This window comes from Lampetra planeri, chromosome 55 (assembly GCF_965212315.1).
Source record: "Lampetra planeri chromosome 55, kcLamPlan1.2.h2, whole genome shotgun sequence".
Lineage (NCBI taxonomy): Eukaryota > Metazoa > Chordata > Hyperoartia > Petromyzontiformes > Petromyzontidae > Lampetra > Lampetra planeri.
In genome coordinates this window covers 176952-199745 of record NC_136161.1, presented here as the reverse complement: position 1 = coordinate 199745, position 22794 = coordinate 176952, and the positions used below count along the sequence as shown (strand labels likewise).

The window sequence follows — 22794 nt, the reverse complement described above, 5'->3', positions numbered from 1 at the left end:
AGTCTATGAGTCTCTGTGTAGTTATTCTACGAGTCTCTGTGTGATGAGTGTATGGGTCTCTGCGTGATTATTCTACGGATCTCTGCGTGATGAGTCTACGGGTCTCTGGGTGATGAGTCTTAGGGTCTCTGTGCAAGTCTGATGGGGTCACCGCTGAAACTCGGCATACACGTGGGCGGCTCAGCTTTTACTTTATTTACAAAGAGGCATAGTTACACGACCGCCACACCATTCTCTGATAGTTGGCGCCAAAATTGTGCTACAGAAGCATGGCATTGTGGGAGCCGAAGTACAGATAGTTATTTAATTTTAGCTTTGTTTCCCGTTCCGTGTGGTACACACGTACCACATAGCTTGAACACACGATATCACCCCCACTTCAAAGATAAAGATCCCCCGTGTAGCCTTAACAGACTGCTTGGCCAAGTGCTGCTAGAAAGTAGCAGCACCAATGGATGCGGGAATAGCACGCGAGGGGGTTGGTGGCCAGTACCACGCACGGCCGCTTTTGTCTCCCCAGCTGCGATGTTTTTACACACCACACCATGTCATAATTTGAGGTTTAGTGGTCCTAGAGGAGCAGGCACCAGGACCAGTTCAGATGACCGCTATAGCACCGCTCCCCCACACACTCGCCTTCACACAAACACAGCACACACGTGTGCGGGCAAGCACGCCTAGATTGCAACTGCGAGTTCGCGTTTTAAGTAAATGTAAAAAATATATTTCACGGAAGCTGGTTCGTAAGTGCGGGTGTTCATAAGTTGGATATTCGTAAGTCGATGACTGTCTGTCGCACAAGGGGCTTCTATTAGCAGTGTGTAGATCTGCAGAAGATCACTGATGAGCACCAATTTATACAAAACTCTGACTCAAACCCAGGTCTCCTGTGCTTACCAACAAAGTCCTCGGGATCAATAAACTGGGCAGACGACTCAACCAACGGCTCTCCTTCCTCCTCACCTGATCCCATCTCTCCCAGCATCCTACTTGCTGAGCTGCTGGTATGGAGAGGCCCAAACTTGAGCCGGTGCATGGAGTCTCCATGCTAGACTCCATAGCGAGGGACTGGAGCCTGGTGGAGTCGTTTAAAGCCAGGCCCGGAGATCTCCTGATTGCTACTTTCCCCAGGGCGGGTGAGTATTAATAGAAGCAGCAGCAGCATCATAATCAGAATCACCACCAGCTCCATTATCATCGTCGTCATCACCACCGCTGCTGCCACCACATTCACCACCTTCATAATCATCACCAAAATCGCGATGACAATCATAATCATCTTCATCACCATGATCAAAATTACCACGATAATCATTATTATAATCACCACCACCATCACTGTCTTAATACGGTACTCACTATAATCGCCACCACCTGCATCATCATCATCACCACCACCACCTTCATCACGACCACCGCCACCATCATTACAAATACGACATTCATAATCATCATCACCACCTCCACCTTCATCACCATGACAAGTTTCATTACAATGACTGCTACCACCATTATCTTCATCACCATAATCGCCATTACGATATTTATAATATAATCATCCTAACCACCACCATCACCACCACCTTCTTCACCACCACCACCACCACCTTCATCGCGACCACTGCTGCCACCATCATCACCATCATCACTACTGCTTCGACATTCATAATTTTGAAAACCACCAACATCACCGCCACCTCCATCACCAACACCACCACAACCACCACCTTCATCACCACTTCTACCATCTTCAAGACCACCACGAAGTGGAGGTGACGTCACTACGGCGCTTGTGCCAGGCTATGTGCACGTTAAGGCCACGTGAAGTGTCGAATGCCCACTGGCAGGAGGTCACAGGACAGACCGAGCAGGTGCCATGGGGTGAATGAATGATATGACTTGCCGGTGCACCACGTGTGCCCCCTGCTGTATCAACTTGCTATGTTTTAGCAACCCAGCGCTCTGCTCGTTTTTGTGAGCGTTGCTCCTCTGCCCTCCGTTGTTGCTGGAGGGCGACTGCCTCCAACTACCCAGTAGCGTCCTTCTCGAGCCTCCTCCACAGAGGCCGAACTTGACACCGCTGGTACCAGTCATCGGCAAGTCCACTCAGCTCCACATCCTCCTGTACCACGTCACTCCATCTCTTCTCTAGCCCGTGCAGCGCTCGTTTAGCCCCCTCTATCCGGCCGAACAAAAGTTGTTTAGGCAATACGGAGCTATTCATTGAACACGACGACTACCACATTCATCATCATAACTACTACCATCACAACCACCACCCTAAATAACCACCACTGCTACCACCGTCACCATTATCATCACTACTACAACATTAATAATTATCATAACCGCCACCATCATCACCACCGCCACCTTCATCACCAACATTGCTACCATCATTAACAGCACTACTACTAAATTCATAATCATTATGACCACCATCTTCATTACCACCAACTTCATTACCATCACTGCTACCATCATGATCAACATCACGACTCCCACATTCATAATCATCACCACCTTCATCTTTCCCCCCCTTCGCTCACCCCATGTCCCTACCCCCCACCCCCCTTACGCTCTTAGGCACCACGTGGACCCAGGAGATCGTGGATCTGATTCTGAGTGGAGTGGACGTGGAGTTCTGCAAACGCAGCCCTGTGTACGAGAGGATTATCTTCATGGAGTGGACGGGCATAAATTTCCTGATACGTCGCAAAGGTGATGAAAGCAGTGAACTAAACTCAACTATTGAATGTTTTACTTTTACCAGGTGTAAGTCCCCAATTGAGCTACGCATCTCTTTTTCAGATGCGACCAGGCCCACAAAGACCCACTCACAGAGACCCATACTAAAACTAAAATGTTTTATTTTATTTTACCAGGCAGAAGGCCCATTGAAATATGTATCTCTATTTCGGATGTTACCTGACCCATTGATACATATACTCAGATACCCACATTCATAGAGACCCGTACTAAAACCATTTTTTTTTTATTTTACTGGGTAAGGCCCCACTGAGCTATGTAGCCCTTTTTTAGAATTGTCTTCAAAATAAACTACTAATAATATCATCACCACGTGGAAATTGATTGCAGCCAAAAGCAAGTAGAATTGCTGATTCATAATAATGGTGCTTTTGGTCTAGATCACGAAAATGTGTCGTTATTAATAATACATGGTCTTGGGCGCCACCGTGGTTAGTAGATGTTAACTACCTCACCAAGTATACAGGAGCTGGTGGGTTCGATCCCGACCCTGACAATGCCCTGCTCTATATGTGGAGTTTACATGTTCATATATAAGCCACTTCGTTGATCTATTATTTGTGATAGCCAGGTCGCTTGTCAAAAAGAACAATATACAGCTCAGTGGGCCTTAGGTTAGAATGCCTCCTACATATGGGTCTCTGTGCGAGTCTTCGGTAAGATGAATATGACTTAGTTTTTAATTTGTTTAATTTTTAAGTGGTTTGTTTACTTTTCCTAGACATTTCACTCTACTCGTGATTGTAGGAAACAGAGCTTTAGAACTCATCGGATTCTTCCAGCATGAATAAATATTCCGTGGCGAAGTTCTTTGGCACGTTGGCTACGAGATTTTTCATACCTCGACTGGTATACAGGAGGTTGTAGGTGCGACCCCGACCCTGACGCCTGCTGTATATTTGGAGTCTGTGTCACTTTCTCTCTCTCCCCGTGGTCGCGCGGATTTTTCTGCGGGTCCTCCGGTTTTTCCCCTCCACATTTAGAATGAACATCACGCGTTTAGAGTTATGTGGCTGCTGCTATGAATTTCCACGTGATGATAATCCGCCAATTTGTTGAGCTATTATTTGTGATAACTAGGTCGCTTTTGAAAAAAAAGAGCCACTATATCGCAGCTCATTCGGGGGCCTTAGACCTGGTAAAGTAAAAATAAAAGTTTAGTTTAAATATTCTGATTGTGATTGTGATTCATCTTCTTGGTTCTTTCGGTAAAGTCACGTAGGAGGGAAGTAATAAAATAATAAAAATAAAACATAATAAAATAATTCTCACGACGTTTCGGCCACAATGCAAGTAGCCGTGACTTTACCGAAAGAACCAAGAAGATGAATCCCTGCAGTCACGAAAGCTTTGAATCGAAATGTGATTGTGATGTTCCTGGTCGCGTGGCTCCAGGAGTGGAGGTGCTGAATGATTTGCCATCTCCTCGCACGATTAAGACTCACCTGCCCTACCAGCTGGTGCCTTCCTCATTTTGGGACAACGATTGCAAGGTGGACCACCATCACCACCATCACCACCACCATCACCACCACCACACTTAGTCTATTGCTTGCTTTTGCAGGCTCACCTTCATTGGCATCACGATTATACGTTTGGTTAGCCAGGTCACCTCCATGTATATTGTGGGTTCAAGTCTATCGAGAGAAATTGAGACCATTCACCAGAGGCGATACAATAGGGTTGGTCTGGTTTTATTGTTTAGACAAGCCACTCTGCCAGTTTTCGCGCATTAGTGCATCTCGAAAACATCTCGGAGGTGCAATTACAATGTGTTACAGGAGGACCCCTTCATCAGAACACTCACACCTAAGCCTACGTGTCCCAGAACACATTCAAACACCCTTAAGGTACTTCAAGCCTTAGATGGCGTTTACCACCCGCTTTGGGCTGAATTCAGAAACAACCTGAATCCAGGGTGAAGCTCGACCCCCGCGGGTCGAGGGCCACCACAGGCCGGACTCCGTCGCCAGAGCAGAGGAAGCGAGCCAGGCGCCTGCTCGCTCCATCCCACCATAGGGTGGCGCTAGAGGCACCCTCCTCGTGCTGCTCTCCCCTCCCCAGAGGTCGCAAACGGGTTTTGATTCCTTACCCGTACCCGGCCGCACCAGGGTCGCAAACGGGTACCCGATAGCCGGCCGGGTACGGGTAACCGGGTACGGGTAGCTGGGTATCGGGTAGGGTACGGGTATCGGGTACCCGATTGCGACCTTTAGGATGAAGCCATGTTGCAGGCGGGGGTGGGTTGATTCTAGGAACTTGAATTGTGAGAAGAGACAAGACGTTGGGAAATGAGTGACAAACGGTTACTCACCAGTAACTCATGGCCTACCCGTACCCGTACCTGGCCGCACCAGGGTCGCAAACGGGTACCCGTACCCGTACCCGGCCGGGTACGGGTAGCCAGGTATCGGGTAGGGTACGGGTATCGGGTACCCGATTGCGACCTCTGCCCCTCCCCTTCTGCTGAATGTCCTTGCCCTTCTCTGCTCCCCACCGGGCGTCCACTAAAATTCACGCAGGGAATGCTAATAGAGACTATGGTGCATTATAAAAAGACTCTTATTTTCCTATCAGCTCTCTAACGGCACAGTCCATTCTACTGCCGAGCTGCTACTTACCGCCTGAAGCTTGGCTGCTTCCTTGGACCGCTCCGCTCTCCACTGCTGGCTGGAGCCCGAGAGCAGAGATGCTTGTGACTGGGCTCATCCTGCATTCACCCTGCCCCTCTTTTGTGTGGTGGGGTGATCCCTATTTACACCGGTCAACAAAAAAAAAACATTTTTTCCTGGCCTGGACTTTTGCAGCTGTTCTAGACTAATTTCAGGGTGCTGATTCCAAATCTGATCTCAGATTTGCTCTATCACATCATTTTTATGCTATCGGCATACCCCATTTTCATTGATTTTACCCGAAATTGACTCTGTCACTTATGATTGCAAGTTGTTGCGAGTCAGTGACTGCTTTAGTGTTCAAATATGGTGCTGTATTTTTAGGATAGTGTGTTTATAATATAATTTCATGTAGATATCCACATTTATTTAATATTTTTCTTCTGCAGTTTTTATTGAAAATTTAATATTTATATCTCAAAAACCTGAGGTGATAGACAAAACCTGATGCCAGATTTGGAATCAGCACCCCAACATTACCTTAAAACCGTTGGAATACCTTATGCCAGAAAAAGTGTGTTGACCAGTGTTATAGGAAGCTGGGCTGGGGTGGGCTCGCTCAATCGTGATTGACACCTTGATGGAATCTGGTCTCCCACCTGTTCCAAACACATTATTCCAACTTGCTGCACGCCTTTATAATTTTAATTACTCCGTGGACGTGGTTCCATCTCTCCTCCCTGCCTCCCAGAAAACTGCCTTTCCATAACCCCTTCCCCTCCTCTGAGTCCAACTGAGTTGGACTCCTCTGAGTCCAACTCGTCCTCTGAGTGAACAGCAATCACCAAATCATCAGCAAACGTAACATACTTCGCCAATAGGGAGCCATCCCTCGACCACACACGGGCATCGATCAGTCTCCCATTTTATCTGTACCAGATAGAAATTCCTCAGGTATAGCCATGGAAAACTTCTCAAACTATGTGGTCAAAGATGATGTTAATTGATGTTGGAGCCAGATGCCATCCCTGTTGCACCCTAAGCTATGCAGGGAATGGCTCCGACTCCTGGCCATCTAGCTTCACCCTTGCCTGCCCACCACACTGAGAAGATAGATGCCCCTGTAGTTGTTACAATCTCTTTGGTCCCCCGTCTTAAAGAAGAGAACCACCAGGGCATCCTTCTAATCTTGTAGAACCCATCCTGTGGTCGAGACAGTTGTGATGACGTCATGTAGGGCAGTCTGTATTGAAATGCCAACCTCCCTCAGCATTTCGCTTGGGACATGGTCTCTGCCTAGCTCTTTACCTGGTCTCAGACTCCGGATCGCCCCTCGCACTTCCTCCACAAATCGAACGTCAGCCTACCACTCTCAAGAGGTGGCTAGTTCTGACAATATTTAAGGCACCACAGACATAGCAAGGGTCGTTCCCACCTTGCCCCGTGATGTTGTCTGGGCTGATGGAATTCCCTTCCCAAGACCTCACAAATGCTCTGCAAACCTGCAGACCTGTTCCTGTGGGTCGGAGATTGAATTACCATTCTTTTCGTTAAAGATGGTAAACGGAAAGGCATTGCAAGTTGCTTTTTTGATGGAATTAAATAGTGATTTGTGATTGTGGGCTATTGAGGCATATTCCATCTACTCAGCAACTCGCGGCCAGCACTCATCCTTGCAGTGCTGCACAGCTCTCCGAATCTCCGAGTGAAGGCTGCGGTAAGCCTCCTCATTCTCCGATGTTGGATGTTGTAATCGATAGGAGTGGGCCTGTTATTTTCTCTCAACCAGCCGGCACACCTCCTTCTTCAGCCAGGGTCTCTGGGGAGGTCTGGACCGCATACCCAATGCAGCTGTTGTAACTGCATGTGCCACAGTCCTGAACCTCACCCATTTCCCCTCAGCAACAGAAGGAGGGGGGACGATGCCAACCCCATCTGCAAGCGATCTTGAAATTCCTGCTTGAAATCATCCTCAGATAGCTGAAACCAGGCCACTGTGGTTTTGAATGGGGTCTTAGATGGACACCCACCACCGGAGTGGAGGAATGGCAGCTGTATCTTACAGATGATAAGTCGATGGTCAGTGGGCAGATCAGCTCCAAGGTAGGTCCTGGTGTCAAGGACATGGGCTCGCATCCACTTGTCTGTAATTATATAGTCCAGCAAATGTTCTTGCTTAGACCCGGTGTACATCCATTATGTTGTGTGGATGCGCCCATGCTGGAACAGCTTCTTCGTAATAACAAGCCCATGGACTGCACAGAAGTCTAGCAGCCTCCTACCATTATTATTGAGCTGATCAGGCCCATGCCTTCCGATCACTCCAACCGAGATGTCTGCGTCATGACCCACACCGGCATTAAAGTCACACAACAGGATGACTCTATCCCGAGGGGCTACTTTAGCTAGCACCTGGGACAGGAGGTTATTGAAGGCGTCTGACTTATCGGCCTTGTCTGCATGCCTCGACTGATGTTCATTTTCGGTGTGTAAATGTAACCGTTCTGCGCTATCCCTCTCCTCCCATGTTCATTACGTTGGGACGAGCTAGTTAATTAATGCAAAAAACAACAATAATAGTATATGAGTTCGGAGGTGATGAGTGGACACTGTGTATTGTGTTCTGACCTCCTTATGAGAATCGGATGACTCCACCACCAAGGGACACCAGAGGATTGTGTGACTGCAACTCTTTATTTCAAAGGTGTTCTTCTGAGGAGCATTCGCGCATCTGTAATTATGACCAGGTGCACAGCAATCAACCCCAATTCACAGCATCTCACTTCTCAACCCCTGTACTGTACAGCGTACACACGAATCTCAATAATGATAACAGCACTTATCATATACAATTGTAGTGACATAGCATGGGTTACTACGTAGCATAGCGCTGGTTGCTGACAGAGAAGGGGATCTAGAATTGCAGCAGCCCTGACTGACAGCAGGTCATGTGATAAGCGAGAGAGAGAGATGTAAGGGAATGGTTACAGAGGGGGCAGGGGAGAGAAGCCGGGAACCTTGCTAGTAGGTTCTGGAAAGGGGGCATGGCTGGAGCGGAGCGAGGCCACGCTGGGAGGATAAAAGTGAACCCCGAGCGAAGGCTCGGGGCTGTCATCGTGAGTGGGATCCTGTCGTGCTGTTGGATTCTTCACCGCCATTTACATCTTCACCTTCTCGGTGTTGTCAGTCAGGCAGTCTGCCAGTTGTCCTGACTGGAAGCTGTAGTTACTTATGTGAACTGAGAAGGCTGTTAATAAATAGAATGCCTCCTACTCCTAGTCAGAGCCGGCCCAGCCACTAAGCGACCCTTGCAATTGCAAAGGGCCCCGTGGCCAGCAGAGGGCCCCCTAGAGTCACTGCTTGCTAGTGGGTGAAAAAAATCATACATCAAAGGGGCCTCCAACCAAATTTAGCTTAGGGCCCCCAAAGGTCTAGGGCCGGTTCTGCTCCTAGTGTATCCGAGTGAGTCACTACACAATTGTATAACATCTGAAAGATTTAACACTTAACAAAAACTTCTTCAATGTTTAACATTTAACAAAACTATCTTCTAGAAACATCTAGAGTATTTTCGAAATACTATATTCTAGTCAGCCACTGTGATAATACTGCACAAATAAAAAAATATAATACAATATTTATTAATCCAAATATATTTATCTAACATCCACTTGGCAAATAATTTTAAATAGCCTAAATATATGAAGCAACTATTTTTTCTTATATCTTAATCAAAACAATATTTACCAAAAATACAAAAAAATTCTGCTCGCTCCATCAACTCAATGTTAAATTAAAAGTTGCAGGACGGCCATTTTGTAAGGGTTTATTTACCAACAATATAACTACATAAAACACAAATTTGAATAAACTATCAGAAAAAAACCTCCTATTTTTACTATTATAACATTCAAATCACATTCTCATGATTATATATAACAAATGATATTGAACTTATCAAACTAAACAAGTTATTGCAACTTGTATAAATTAATTGAGTACTGTCACGAGTGTGTCGCCGCCATCTTGTTTTTAAAATTTGCCGCGCTAGAACGGCAAAATAAATCATACAACTCAAAAGAAATCAACTTATCATACCTGTAATTTTAACCAGATGCACAGCAATCAATCCCAATTCACACCATCTCACTGCTCAATCCCTGTACTGACGGGATTTAATGCAAGTGTTGATATTCTAGAACCAGGCCCGAATTAAATTATTATTTATCTATGTTTCAACGGAGCTGTAAATCTGTGTGTTACCTATACAGCGTCCACCCGAATCTGAATAGGTGCCCTGTACGCTGAATGAATTACTCACAAGACCCTATGAGCGCAATCCATTGTCAATATTACTTTCATACTCTTCGGTTTTTTGGTAAAGTGACGTAGATAAAAAATTCTAATAAAATAATAATAAATGAAAATAACTCAATGCATTATTATTTTATTTTATTATTATTTTTTACCTACGTGACTTTACCGAAAAAACTTAAGAGTATGAATCCTTGCAGTCACGAAAGCTTCAAATCTAGAATATTACTTTCATTCACAATTATACTTGTGGTTCATTTACATTAAGCCCATACCGGCTACAGAAGAAACCACCACCACCATTCCTTGCCTCTTGTTTACGGGGACGTGAGCCCACAGTATGATCTGGCTTACAGTGTCCCACAACTCACCATCACGCTCCTACATCCTCTGCATGCTTTTTTTCAAAGGAAGTGCCACTCCCTGTTGTTTCGTAGCTTTCTGCCCCGAGTTGATCCACTCCTCATGATGAGTGGAGCCACAACCGGACCTCCTGTATTCCACAGAGGTCAAGGCATTACCAGTCCAACTCCTGGCAGAGCAGTGGCAGCATCTCCTTCGCAACGAGAGTCCTAACATTCCACGTGGCAAATCGCATTGTTCTCCTGTTCCTGGAACCCTGAGAGGGGGGGTTCAGTCTCCTCGCTCTGCCGAATGGAGTTTGGCCATGAGGCGTCATGGACACCTGTCCCCCTGGTCTCTAGCACGAGCTTATGTCGGTGTTTCCACCGTGGTGCTATACGCTATGCTAAGAAAGCCAAGATGCACCACAGACTACAGTACATACACTACAGTACACCATACTACAGTACACCATACAAAACAGTACACCCACACTACAGTAAAACCCCGCTAAGTACACCACGCTATTGAACAATTTACAATAATGCACAAGATGCTGTATCGCACAATACTTTATACAGTACACCACATTAAACCGAAACAATGCACACAAGCATACACAGATGCTACACACGCACACAGATACACAAACACACATACACGAGGACACAAATAATATACACACAAATAATCATCAGCACCACCATCATCACCACGACCACCATCATCATCACCACCACCACCAGCACCATCATCTCTGCATCCTGAAGCTTCCGGAGACGGCACAGGTGGTGGCTTGGGGGAAGTTAAACGTGCGGGACCTGAGGACGGAATGACATCACTCCCCTGAGGATCAACCTCAGTGGGGGCACACCTCAGCTCGCCTGACACACTCGATACTTGGCCCCTGCGTAGTTGAGATGAGATAAATTCACGCGGCGCGATGAAAGGCTTGAGGCGAGAGGGATGAACAAACCAAATCCATCGAGCCCACTTATGTTTGGAAATACGGAGACCCCTCAGCTGGTCATTTGCCAATTGACGTGAATTGGAATTTTCCCTGGAAGCCTCGCGCGCTTCCGAAAGCCTCTGAAGGGTAAGGGGTATGGACTCTAAAATTGTAGATTTAGCCTTGTTTGGACATCAATGAGGGGATCGTGTTCTCTCCCGTACATAACAAAAAAATGGCGAGTAGCCGGTGGACGCGTGAGGCCTTTCTATAGGCAGCCATGACCCCAGGAATATGCAAGTCCCAGTCAAGCTGGGACTCGCTGACCTGATGGCTCAACATGGAAGACAGAGTCCTATGCAACTGCTCCACCATTCCATCCGTCTGGGGGTGGTAGGGCGACGTACGCACTTTCTTTGTTCCCAACAAATCACGCACCTCTCTCAGCAATTTAGAAGAATTAGTTTTACCCTGATCAGTCAGAAGACGCTCAGGGGCCCCCTTGTTCATCACAAAGCCATCGAGGAATGCCTCCGTGATGGCCGCAGCTGACTGATTGGGAAGTGGCCAGGCCATCGGCCACCAAGAAAAATTTTCGATGCCCACGAATAAATACTTATTCCCACGAGGGGTGGTAGGAAATGGACCAAGGATATCAAGAGCGACCAGCTCATTCATGCGGGAAACTCAGATGGATTGCAACGGTGGACAACAGGGTTTAGACGGGGGTTTCTGCCGCGCGCACTGAACACACACCTTCAATACATTAGTGACATCTTCCGCCATGCTGGACCAGAAGTAGTCGAGCTTAAGTGTGGCTAGCGTCTTATGCACACCCAGGTGCAGCGGTTGCTAGTGCACCGCCCAATGATTTTACCCCGCAGGGAAGTGGGCACGACAATGTTGTAATGGCACAACCCTCCGTCCCAATGCATGAGCAACCCGCCTCGATTCCCACCCCCGTCCGCCCCCTTGACACGGCGTCGTAACTTAAACAGGGAAGCATCCTCAAGCTAGAGGCGTCCCCACACCGCATGGTCCAAGCCAATAACGACATCACAAGCCGATGCTCCACCGACGGGGCCTCACTCCCTTTCTCCAGGGTCACCATCCTCTGGGCTATCTGAGGAATAACGCCTTCTTCATCCTCGTTGTCTGACAACGTCCTGGTATGTAGTCTGCTTCGCACAAGCATAACCTAACTTGGCCTATCTTACTGACAATAGAACGTTTGGCCACTTTTGACACCAGTTCCAATGAGTCACAGATGTAGACTTGGAGGCAACACATTTATTCAGTTCCAACACACGAGGTAACTTTCCCCTTAACAGAATAACAACCTACGGTAGTGACCACCAGACTAACTACACGAGTTACAACGTAACTGCTACTACGGACCGGGACTAACAACTTCAGCCTGGGTTGCACGTGTTGGAGACTTGTTGAATGGAAAACGTAGACGAAGGGTTTCTTCCAGGATGAACAACAACCCTGGTCCCTCTCGGGACCCGACTTATATTATCTGTGGCGTGCCCGGCTCCGCCCTTGGCCACGTCCACCTTCCAGAATCCTTGGGAAGGATCTGGGTCCCAATCACTTGAGCAGCCCTAGCCCCCTCTTAGGGCCCCTTTGTAGACTTAACTGGCCACGTGTCTTCTCGGGTTAAAAAGAGTTCCATGGCCTCGAATAACCTCATCCTTCGGCCGGCACCAACACACCCTGTCCTAAAGGGTCGGCACTTCATGCCAAGCGTGGTGCCATCTAGCGCTATCATTCAGCGCTCACCGGGCCCCTCTAGGGCCGGTACTAAACCCACACAACTGTGGTATCCGCGATCTTGTTACACCGCACACCGTGCCTCTCTATGATCGGCACTGCACCCAGCATGTTGACATCCAGTGATGTCACTACATATACCGGCGTGGTACTCAGATTGTTATATTTATAAACCATTCAAAATGGGCTTTTCGGACCAATATTTGTCTGAAACCTCCCCCCAGATCTGTTTGCCAACGGAGAACTTACCATGAGTCCACGACTCCAGGCGACATAGCTCTGAGGGTCATTGGAAAACAAAAACACCACCATCACGATGAGGTCACAATCCTTCGGTGGGGGTCTGGGGAGGCGAGGCCTTGCCTGGTAAAAAAGAAAATGCAGTTTTAGTTTAGTGCCTCCCTGTGCCACTCTCCCCAATCCCTACATCTGCTGTCTCCTCCCCAGGTGATCTACATCGCACGTAATGCCAAGGACAACGCCGTATCCGCCTTCCACTTTAACCGAATGAACAAGTTTCATCCGGAGCCCGGCACCTGGGAGGAATACCTGCATCGTTTCATAACCGGAAATGGTGAAGGCACCTGGGTTATTGCAACCACAGTCCCTGCTGGTCCCCCACTACTATACTGGTAGTGAGGAACCGAATTCATTTCACGGGGCCTGCAACTTCATTTCAACATGAACATGCACACATACACATGTAGGTACAAAGATTCCTGATTTAGCTTTAACAGACTGTTGGGGCAAGTGCTGCTAGCGAGCAGCACCTATAGAGGCCGGCACAGAACACGAATGGGAGGGTGGCCAGCACCACGCCCGACCGCCTTTGTTTCCCTAGTGACGATGTTTGCATACCACACCAGGTACTCATTTGAGGCTGAGTTGACCTAGGAGAGGCCCAAGACAGGTTCAGATAAATCGTCACTGGTGTCGGCCGTGAGCAGGAATACAAACATTGCAATCACGATTAATTAACTTATACGTTGCAAACTAAGTAAAACATCACTTAGTCTGCAAGAGAGCTGTTTCCACTGCTAATACAGAAAACATAATGGAAACAAAGCCCAGCGGAGGTATAAACGCTCATGAATGGGCATCACTCATTGGCTGCGGGCATGGCTCAGCCCCCACTTACAAGCGCTCAGATTGGTCGAAATTGGCGCCCGCTTGCACAACGTAAACATATACCATTATATCAACATGTTTACGTTAATAGAAACCATGGGGAGTTCTATGGGAGGGCGAAACATTAATCTAAAAACCGTTAACAGATGCCACACTGTTAACCGATGGACTACTGGACATGTCAAATACTTTATAGTCCTGACCAGCCATCTGACCTAGAGTGATGCAATTTATTGCCCCCTGACGTGACTTTTTAACGTGCCAACACGGTCGCTCCACCTCATCCTTCCCACAGTGTGCTGGGGCTCGTGGTATGATCACGTGACTGGGTGGTGGAACATGAGGGAGCGACACCGGATTCTCTACCTCTTCTTCGAGGACATGAAGGAAGTAAGGTCGCAGAGCAGTCTAGGACATAAGTAGCACGGCTCTAAGACTTAAAAATGAATTAAAAAAATATGTATTCTTATCCAAATAAAACATTCAGAGGTCTGGGTGGGAGGGAATTGTTGTGTGGGCTGAACTTGGTTGACATCACAAGCATGAGTTGATGCATGTGTAGGGGACTGTACAGAGATAGTGCTAGAAGGCATAGGTTGAGATATTTAGGAACAGATGGCCAGAATGCACTCAACTCACTATTCAATGAAGAACACACCTGTTATAGTAGAGTGGTGGGCGGGCACTGTTCGTTATAGTATATGAGGGAGCGAGGCCCGCAGTCAGATAGCTTGCTCCGGGACTAATCGATGACCAAGGTGGAAACCATCAGGACTGAATGTTCGTGAAACAATTTGGTTGGAAACCATCGGGGCTGAAAATAGCCGTAGTAATTACGTTTGTGGTGGTTGTTACACTCGGAACTGCAAATACATTATGATAGAAATTAAGTTTCTGATTCTACAAAATGAAGTGGAATTTAGTTTATGGTATCCCGTAAGAAGACCCAGAGAGGAGCTCTATTGGAAGAAAAGGTGTCGTCCCTAAGTGCCCTGGGTCCCCAAGACCCAGAACTCTGCGGGAGCAGGACCCTGCTGGCAGCTAAGTGCCTGAAGGAGGTGGATGCCCCGCCACAGACTGGGGAATCAGAATCGTTGAGGCAGGAGAGCAGGAGAGCTGCAAACAGATAGCAGAAAGAGTGGACCGCCTTACCTCTGCAAATGGTCAGTTGCTGACGGCGATCATCGAGGAGAGAAAGGAGGATACAGCCGATGCTGCGTGGCCTGAGCAGCCACCAATCTTCCATATCACTGAGCCGGAGCAGCAGCTAATTTCCACCGAGTCAACATTGTCAGCCTGGAGATGGAGCCACCGCTTCCCCTTGCCACGCAGCATGCTGCAATTCTAGAGACTTAGCCATGTCCGCCACCCACCATGTGGCGAGCTAAAGCTCCACGGATGCAGCCTCCACCTCCCCTTGCAATGCAGTGGAATGAGACAACAGACGAGAGCAAATCAACCTGTCCGGCCGATGTCACGAGTTGCATCGTGGACCTCAGCCACCTCACCGACGCAGGAGCTACGTCCAGCGGTGATCCGAGCCGAAGACGAGTCGCGCGAGCTACTACCAGGGACCTCCACTGAAACAACCCGAGGTCTAGCAGAGCGCCTATGAAGGATGGGACCCTTGAAATAATTCACGGCTACCGGAGGCGACTGGGCAGCGTTTGTTAAAAGATTTGAGGCCACTGCCAAAGTCAGCAGATGGAGTGAGGAGGAGGCCCTTCAAGCACTGCCCACGGTGCTCGACAACGGAGTGTTAACAGCCTTCTACACGATTCCAGAGAGGCAGCGTGCTATGCTATGACAGGAGTCTGATGAGATGGCAGAGATTTTCTCTCGTCCGTCTAGCACCAGAGAGCAATTTTCATCCCGGGTATAATCAGTGCCTTGTTGGCACTCGCAAATGTGGCATTCCCGTGGATGGACGAGGCAGCCCGGCACTCGCTGGTGATGGAGCGGATGCAAAAGCTCATCCAAGGGAGTGGCCTTGTGCAACCGACTGTGCCGGAGAGCGACCAGACTTCGATGTGGTTCGCGAAGTGCCTCCGAGACCACGGAGAAGCAAGAGGGCTATTTCAGGTGGTGACACAGGTGACAGATACAACGGAGAGCAGAGGAGCCAGAGGACCAACGGAACCGACAGGAGCAGTGACAACAGCAGGCGACCTTGGAGGAGATGGCAGTGGACATCCAGTAATTGAACAGGCCAAGGCGTGATCGACAACAGCAGCGACCCTGGCAGACCCACAGAGGGACCCGGGATCACGCGAAGATCAACTGCTACCACTGCAGGAGGTCGGGCCACATCGCAAGAGGATGCTGATAGTGAAGTCGACTCGAAACAACAAAGCCATCTCCGAGCCACATCGTGGAACTTCACAAGAAAGAATCAGGAACGACCTCAATGAAGATCAGCAGGAAGGGGGAGGCCGACAGAGTCATCCAAGAAAGCGCCGGAGAGGAGCGTCGCTTGGAAGGACGTTTCATTCAACCACACACACACATTGATGGTTATCAGTGGATATGAGAGTACCTTGTGGTTGCTTATTGCCTTGTGTTGAAATGTCTCCCCTTAACAGAGTAGTTAACATAATGGTTAGCTTCATTGACCATACCTGCGGTTCGCAGCGGTCATTGTTGGTCATTACCCCTCACCTCCCTTGCATAAAGGGCCTATGTTATGCGTTGACCTAGAAGTTAAATGTAAAAAATTCCATGTTCCCAGGGAAAATTCCCTTGGGAGATCCCATAGTCCACTTGTGTTCAGTCCACTATTGCCAACATTTTTGTTGTAGCCTGAATGGCTATGTTTCTCATTGGGCGGGGGCGATGTAAGGGACTGGACAGAGAAAGTGCTCGGAACAGGTGGCCAGAAGGCACTGTACTAATTATTGAATAATTATTAAATAAAGAACACACGTGTTATAGTAGAGTGGGGCAGTCACTGTCTGATAGGGGCGGGGCCGAGCGAGTATATAAGGGGGAGTGAGCCGCGCGGTCGGATCGCTTGCTCTGGGGCTTATCGACGACCACGGTGGACGACATTGGGGCTGACCATTCGTGAACAACCTGGTGGAAGCCATGTGGACTGAAGAGAGCCGTAGCAATTACAGGTGTGGCAGTTGTTACGCTCGGAACTATAAATACGTTACAATAGAAATAAAGTTTCTATTTATATAAAATGGACACTTTTATATATGAATTATGTATTGGAGTATGAATTTATTATGTACACAATACATAATAAATTCATACTCACAACCGAGTTCGATTCCTGCTCACGGCCAAAACCGGTGATGATTCGCTGAACCGGTTCTGGGCTGCACATAGGTCAACTCAGCCTCAAAATGAGTACCTGGCGAGTGTGTAGTAAACATTGCTACTCAGGGAGACAAAAGCGGGCGGGTGTGTTGCTGGTCACCCACCCTCTCGTGAGCCGCACCAGCCTTCATAGGTGCTACTCGCTAACAGCCAATTGCCCCAACATTCTGTTCAGGCTCTAAGGGGGATCTTTGTCTTTGTTTTTGTATTGTGAGCCGGCCCAGACTGGCGTTAGGGCAGCAGTCCATAGGGCAAATGCCCCGGTGGGGCCGGTCAAGTAAGATCAGAGTAAAACAATTAATAGATTTTTATTTAAATATTTTAGTTTCAAAAGTAGGCTTTCGCGACGAATATTATTCATAATAGAGGTTTGCAAGTCGCCAGATGATGCTGGATGTAATTGTCCAGTGAAACGTCGTACTCAAACTGAAAATTTTGTGGATTCACTCTTCAACACACCGGTGGGCTGAAGTCGTAGCTATTTGCCATTTTGTTTACGGGACAAATCCCTTACTGATTGGCCATGTCGGGTAGTGGAGGGTTTCGACACATTCATACTTATGCGATCGAACCCAAAAAAAAACTATATTATGAAAATATTTTAATTGCCTCTAATGTGTACTCTTCATTGTTTATTTACGCTCTCAGTTGGCCAGTAAGTCCCCGGTAGAATTCGGCAGCCCCCAATTACTTTTCCTCGCCGGCGGCCCCACCCATTAGTGATTTTGGACCCATTCCGAAATGGTACCAATGAGGATTTCCATGGATAAATTGGGGCCTGCTGTGTTTCTTTACAAAACGTCAGGGGACCCGATTTGTTTAGTCCCACAGCCTCGTTACTGATTGTGAACATACTGTAATTCTCCCCCCACCCCCCCTCTTCCTCCATTGTGCGTGCTAAGGACCCCATGCGTGAGGTGTCCCGCATCGCTCGCTTCCTGGAGCGGCCACTGTCCGAGCAGCAGCTGCGTGAGGTGGTGAAGCTCACCTCCTTCCCCGTGATGCGCGACAACCCCATGACGAACTACAGCACCGTGCCCACCGACTTCTTGGACCACTCCGTGTCACCCTTCATGCGCAAGGGTAAAGATCACAAGGTTTTTGGAGGCTCAATCGGACACACGGTGATTTTGATGAAGGTGGTGGTAGGATGGGAATGATCTTCATACCAGCGGTTTCAAGATCGGCCATTGTGGAGCAGGATGCTCGTGAAGGCCGCTCCTGGGTAGTTGGAGGCAGTCGCCCTCCAACAACAATGAAGGGCAGAGTAGCGAGGCTCATTAAAAGGAGCGGAGCATCGGGGGGCTAAAACACAGTAAATTGGCATAGTAGGGGGCTCAGGTGGTGCATCTGCCAGTCATTTCAGTCAGTCAACCTATGGCACCTGGGTCTGTCACATGACATCCTCCCAGCGGACATTCAACACTTCACATGGCCTTAAAGTGCACATAGCCTGACACAAGTGCCTGGATAACGTCACCACTACTTAGTGGCGAATGGCGGTTGTTGTTGATGGTGATATTAAGACAACCCCCACGAAGAATTACAGCACCTTACCTCAGCCAACCGAGTTCGATTCCCACTCACGGCCAACACCGGTGATGATTCGTGTAAACATGACCACTGGGGAGATAAAGTCTGTCGAGCATGTTGATGACCACCCAAGCAATCATGTGACTTCATAGGTGCTCGCTAACAGAATTTGCCCCAACATTTTATGAAATCTATATGGGGGATCTTTGTCTTTGTTTTGTCTGTGCAGGGGATGTGGGTGACTGGAGGAATCACTTCTCTGCGGCTCAGTTGGAGGCGTTTGAGCAGCACTACAAAGAGAAAATGGCCGCCACTGACCTGCGCCTGAGGGACAGCCTGCCCTGAAGGCCCGCATCTCTCCCTCTGCTCCTGCATGTATCCATTGTCTTATTTGGCCTTAAGTAATGATAATTATACGAATTTCACGTAATATATATAGCATAATTCATGCTGATTTCATCCCACAACGCTGTAAAATAATTATATTCATAATCGCATTTCGGGCTAAATCCTATTTAAACCAATTGTTAAGTAAAGGAAAAAGGCTCAGGAAATAAATAATTAGGGTTGCTGCTCTCTGAGTCATGAACAAAATCAGGACACGTCATGGGGAAGGAGAAGGCAATCTCACAATTCCAAAAGAGGTGAGGAATTCATGTAAATACCTTTTTTGAGCAGCGTAATATTATTAATATGCAATTGACTCACAATATATTTGATCATCGATTATCCGGCAGAAAACAGCATGATTTGGAAGAATGTGCAAAAATTCGCTATTTGAAGTAATGATTAGTAGTGATTATATGGCGTTTTTGAAAATTCGGCGCCCCCTTCCCCCAAAGCCATCGGATATTTGATGATCTATTGTACGTGACCTTTAACTTCCCCGGGAAGAATTACAGATTTACTCAGACAGACACCTCAGCAAGAGGATGATCCTGCGAAAGGCAGGAAGGTAACAACTCTAGCTTTAAATTGGACAATCTGGATTTGATCCAATTGGGTTATATTTTGATATAGATTTGATTTTCTTTTATTTGTTTTGTACCTGGTTTAATCTATGATTGTTTATGCTGGGTTTTAAATCCACCCTTGATTCATCTGGGTATGATCTGGACTTTGTTCTTTTGTATATGGCATTTTTACATCTGATATATCTCGGACAACATACAGATTGAAATAAATGTGACTTCACTCAATTCCCTGGTGCAGGGTTCATTGTCGGACTATACTCACTGTGGTTGCCACGATACAGCACGAGTTTACTATCTAGTGGTGAAGCATAAAAGCAGATTGAGTGAAAAGTCATCGCATGGTGATGTCAAATTCAGTCACAAAATCTGAAGTCATCTGATAAGAAGATTTATTAGTCATAATCGGATCACCAGATTGGAACGTACAAACAACGTAAATTTGGAAACGTGATAATCGCTATCAAGTAATGAGTGGCTACAAAAAGTTGCGTTTTAAGGGTTAATTTAAATGTATCACTAACCGCAAAATTAGCGATACAAATATTCAACTAAGTAGTGCTTTTAGTCAAAAAAACTGAGTGAGATGTAAATCATCAAACGTGATAATGACTATGATTACTGACCACAAATATAAACATAAAGATCCCCCATATAGCCTTCACAGACTGTTGAGGGAGTGCTATTAGCGAATAGCACCTGTGAAGGCCAGAACGACACATGAGGGGGTGGGTGGAAAGCACCACGCCCAGCCACTTTTGTCTCACACCCATCCAGACACCCATCCATCAGATTCACCATGGAAGTGGAGAAAGATGGCAAACTACCATTCTTAGATATTCTGTTTGAGAGGAGACCTGATGGATCCTTGGAACATTCTGTCTACAGGAAAGCCACCCACACAGATTCCTACTTGAAACCGGATTCTCACCACCACCAATCTCAAAAGAATTCTTTCATCAAAACGCTATACCACAGAGCTCATGGCATTTCTGACCAACACCACCTGGCCAGTGAATTAAGACATGTACATCGGGCCCTCAGGATAAACAGATACTCTGACCGCACCATCCGCCAAGCTGTTTCTCCCACCATAGAGGAACAGCCACTTGAAACTCCGATCAAAACTATCACGTTGCCATACATAGCAGGCGTGACCAAAATATCTCCAAAATTCTAAACAAACGTAAGATCCAAGTCCGATTTAGTACAGTACATATAATCCATGATTTAATTCCATCTGTGAAGGATGTCATCCTGACTTTTAATACCCTGGAGTCTATAAACTGAGTTGCAGCTGTGATGATTGTTACATTGGGGAAACGAAACGTCATATCTCTGATCGTGTCCGCGAGCACAAGTCAGATCTGAAACACGGCAAAATTGAGTCTTCCGCCGTTGCCGATCATTGCTACAATGCTGTGCATTCCCATGAGATTGTCTTTTCCGAGACCAAGGTTCTCTGCAAACCTTCTGGCTACCATCAAAGGTTTGTACACGAAGCCATCCAGATATACAAACACAGACATAACTTCAACCGTGATGATGGATACAAACTGAGTAATCATTGGAAAGATGTTATTAACCATACAAAAAAAAATTAACTACACATATTTCGACCATCTTATTTGACAGGTACTATTCTACTTTACCGAGTGTTGACATCCCCACCGTTTAACAGCACTCTCCTCTCGTTTTTTGTATTTGGATTGTCAACCAACAACTCTCCTCTCCTTTTATGTATTGGGATTGTCAACCAATATCGGGTAAAAACATCAACAAGATGCACCTACTGTTCTCTTTTATCCCCGCCCACCTCCCCCTAACACGTTCCACTCATTGGCGTCCACATTCAGATAATCCCCTCCCCCTTCCCTCCCCCCTTAAACTTGTATTTAAGAGCTTGACTCTTGGAATTTTTGCCTCACTTGGGACAGTAAATCTAGCTGTGACGGTCCCACCTGATGATGGAGACTTGTGTTGCCTCTGAAATGTCGTGATTTATTATTGTATTTCTATTATTATTTCAATAATTTTTTATTTTTTACCTACGTGACTTTACCGAAAAACGTAAGAGTTTAGAACTTCACTTTGTAGCCAATCCACCAGCGTTAGAACTTCCTTTTGTAGCCACTCCACAAGTGTTAGAACTCCCCTTTATTGTCAGTCCTCCACTTTTGCAGGCAATCACTTGCAGTTATGAATGCCCCCAGTTCTGCGGCTCCACGCTCTAACCGCTCCTAGTGTTGTAATGAGGAGCAGCAGCAGGAAGAGTTGGAGGAGGAGCTGGTGGAGGTGAGACATGCTTTCTAGAGAGAGAGGGTGGAGAGAGAGGGAATAGAGAAATGATGGACCGAGAGAGGGTGGAGATAGAGGTGGAGAGCATCTTCCGCGCTCTAGTCGGAGCCAGGGTGTGGCTGGAGTTCCGCCATGCGCGGCTGACCCACGCCGTGCCGGCCTTCAAGGAGCAGTGGGTGATGGAGGAGGCCGTGTGCTCGGTGACAGATGACGGCGAGCTCTGCATGCTGATATGAGCTACCCGTTGGAGGCCGTCGGACTGCGAGAAGGGCTGCGTGCAGAACGAGACAGAGAGTGAGCGAGAGAGTGAGCGAGAGGTGGGGGTTTTACATAAAGCTAAGTTTCAAAAAAAAGGAACGGAGAGGGGGAGAGGGGTAGGGGAGAAAGAAGGAAAGAGAGAGGGAAGAGAGGGGAGAGAGAGGGAGAAATAGAGTAGGGGAGGAGAGAGGGGGGAGAGAGAGGGGAGAGAGATAGAGTGCAAATAGAGGAAGGGGACACAGGGGTAGAGATGAAAGGGTGTAGAGATAGAGGGGGTGGAGAGAGAAAGGAGGGGGTAGAGTGGAGAGAGAAGGAGCGAGACAGAAGGTGGCATTACAATCCTGCACCACCGAGGAGGTAAGGGGTTGATTTTACCAGAAAATACAAATATACATACCCGTAATGATAGTAGAGTCTACATGCGGTGTGAGTGGACTAGTGGCCACGGGAGGTATTGACAGGGGAATCAGCCTACAGTGCGGATGCACTAGTGGCCACGGGAGATAATGACAGGGGTGTC

General features: G+C 47.4%; 1 protein-coding gene across 1 annotated transcript in view; it reads left to right on the top strand.

Annotated features, from left to right (window-relative positions):
- LOC144735425 (sulfotransferase 1C1-like) overlaps positions 1 to 19946 on the top strand; it is a 28941-nt gene extending 8995 nt beyond the window's left edge. The window contains exons 2-8 of the mRNA XM_078617826.1: positions 983 to 1136; positions 2587 to 2721; positions 4165 to 4262; positions 13210 to 13336; positions 14186 to 14280; positions 18117 to 18297; positions 18977 to 19946. Of these exons, the coding sequence (XP_078473952.1) occupies positions 1007 to 1136; positions 2587 to 2721; positions 4165 to 4262; positions 13210 to 13336; positions 14186 to 14280; positions 18117 to 18297; positions 18977 to 19092 (882 nt within the window). The 5' untranslated portion in view covers positions 983 to 1006 and the 3' untranslated portion in view covers positions 19093 to 19946. The remainder of the gene's footprint in view (positions 1 to 982; positions 1137 to 2586; positions 2722 to 4164; positions 4263 to 13209; positions 13337 to 14185; positions 14281 to 18116; positions 18298 to 18976) is intronic.
- Positions 19947 to 22794: the final 2848 nt, after the last annotated feature.